Below are 2,438 nucleotides of genomic sequence, written 5' to 3'. Positions count from 1 at the left end.
ATCCACACTGGCAGGGTTTGAGGAGTCAGGATGAAGTAAAAGAAATAAAGAGGAACAGGTTTAAGAATCAGGAATTTAAATGATTTTCATAGGGAAACAAAAACATGAGGTTAAATTCAGTTTTTACAATGTTCTGCTCTCTCAGCTTTGTATGCTGTATTGTCAGACATGTTTTAACAGAGAAATAATTTGACACTGCAACATATTAAGTTTGAATAAAAATTGAAACCAGTATGGACAGAATTAACTAATCCCCCTCCTTCCCCCTACTTTCTTGTATTTGTTTGATCCTGGAACACCGTACCCTGAACTGTAATATTTCTGTTTTTGACTGTATCAAATTGATGAAAATTGATCTGATGAACATCACTGTCACTACCTAAGACAGTGGCATATTTGTTTCTTCAACACAAGTGTTGACACAATGTCCAGAGGAGGAAAAAGGCATCATTCTGAACAATAGCTGCTTTGCCCCAAGGGAGAAACAGCCCTGTTGACTGTGGACCGCCCTGAGGACGAGTGATGCTCCTCCCCAAGGAGATAATGCATTTGTGCACCCGGTGTAGCCTTTGGGATTGATGTATGTGCTAACAGGGAACAATGATTCAGCTGGTTCACAAGATCAAGACAAAACAATTATTATTTTAGTGTTGCCGGATGGTCAGTGAATAGCTTATTGTTTAGATGGGATTGAGGGTCTTTGGTAGCTACCAGATGTACCCTGAACTTTTAGTTTATGTGTACAAAACCTTTACAGATTCCTCTAAAAATAAAAAAATAAAACCTACAGATCTAGAGAACTTACAACTCATACACGATGATGTCTGGCGTCCACAGTTCCCTCACAGGGAGAGAAATCCTGGTAACGCCGTCACACTCATCAGGGTCCCAAACCAAAAACTCGTGTTGCCAGTACTGCAGTGAATTAATCAGAAATAATGTGTTGTTAAACTTCCATCTTCAAGTGAAACTATGTTTGGTGCCGTTTTATAATTTCTGTATTTGATCCTGCTGTAGTTACTGGCTCATGATACATCCGATCGCATTACACATTTATTGGTTATTATATCTTTCCATGCCACTTACCAGTCTCAGCCACAAGAAAGTAGTAAGTATTTGGGTTTTCTCATTCTGGAATACAGTAGACAACAGGTAAACCTCATGTGAAGCTGACTGCAAAATCTAAAACCATAGAATGAAGTCTAAAAATGCAATGTTTTATAAAAATGCACATATTAACTGTAATATGTATTGCAGCGATGAATGTTTGCCCGAATGAAGGCTTTTATATTTCAGCAAACATCTGCATCTAAGTTCCTTACATTTCCTACGTCTGCTAAAGAGTATAGAGGTGCTCTTAGTATTTTTCTTGGATGGCTAACTGACAAACTCACCACCCCCAGGACAGCATACAGGGTGAAGGAGATGTTAGTTATGGTGGGATTGCTGAGGTTCACTGCTGGCCTGAAGTTTTTTAGGTCAAACACAGCCTGCATGGACTCATAGGTTGGACCGCTGTGGCCTTCTTTACACGCCAGTTTACTATAACATAGAGACACTGACGAGAGAAAGGAAGTTTATAAAAACATTTGACTGTTGATTAAATTACACCTTAACTACACTTTAAAATGATTTTGAGAAATGAAGAGCAGCTTTCTAATTATACAGCTATACTAAACCATGTGAAACAAAATGCTGTGCAATTACAGAACTGCTTACTCTTGGAGTATTTGTTGTCTGTTAAGTGACTAAACAGAATCTTATTCCAGACATAAATATCACAGACAAAACAAAGAAGTCTGTATTACTTGGTCATATGAGTTTTGAATAACAAGTGTGTCATTAAATCAATATCTTTACATTACTTTGAGTAATTATATTTTATTGAATAGGATAACTAAGGTCAACATTTCATCCTAAAACTACTTAAATATGTTCTTGAAACATAATGTGGCATACTGTCTTACATTTGTGGAAAGATGTTTTTATTTGCATATCAACACTACACATGATTTATTACAAATGTGAAATATAGGATAGATAAATGACTGTTTTTCTCAAATGCAAGAAATTAAATTTTCCAGGGCAAAATAGAAACAATGACATCACATTGTAAGGATCATTTAACTTTAAACGAATAGAATAAACTACTACATTAGTTGTTACAAAATAACAGTACTGCATATTATTCACAAAAGGAGAAAGAGGAACCTTTCGGAGCTCATTACGGGTCAGCCTGAAAAATGTAACACATAACAACAAAGAATAAAATAGTGAATACAAGTATTACCTGAGAAGATTAAGAGCAAACCTGAGATGACGCTGATACTCTGCTGAGACAGACTCATGATGATGTTTCTGATGGAACAGATATCCTCCACAACCACCGATCTGATCAGGTGTAAAGCAGAGAGAGCTCCTACTAGCAGTGTTAATGC

General features: G+C 36.7%; 1 protein-coding gene across 1 annotated transcript in view; it reads right to left on the bottom strand.

The window, feature by feature from the left end:
• LOC117950824 (5-hydroxytryptamine receptor 3A-like) overlaps positions 1–2,438 on the bottom strand; it is a 16,078-nt gene that overhangs the window by 12,672 nt on the left and 968 nt on the right. Inside the window, exons 2-4 of the mRNA XM_034882170.1 lie at positions 1,395–1,542; positions 1,087–1,131; positions 806–915 (exon numbers count right to left, since the gene is read on the bottom strand). Of these exons, the coding sequence (XP_034738061.1) occupies positions 806–915; positions 1,087–1,131; positions 1,395–1,542 (303 nt within the window). The remainder of the gene's footprint in view (positions 1–805; positions 916–1,086; positions 1,132–1,394; positions 1,543–2,438) is intronic.

This window comes from Etheostoma cragini, chromosome 9 (genome assembly GCF_013103735.1).
Source record: "Etheostoma cragini isolate CJK2018 chromosome 9, CSU_Ecrag_1.0, whole genome shotgun sequence".
In the NCBI taxonomy this organism is placed as follows: Eukaryota; Metazoa; Chordata; class Actinopteri; order Perciformes; family Percidae; genus Etheostoma; species Etheostoma cragini.
Note: the sequence above shows the minus strand (reverse complement) of the source record. Positions and strands in the feature narration are given on the sequence as shown.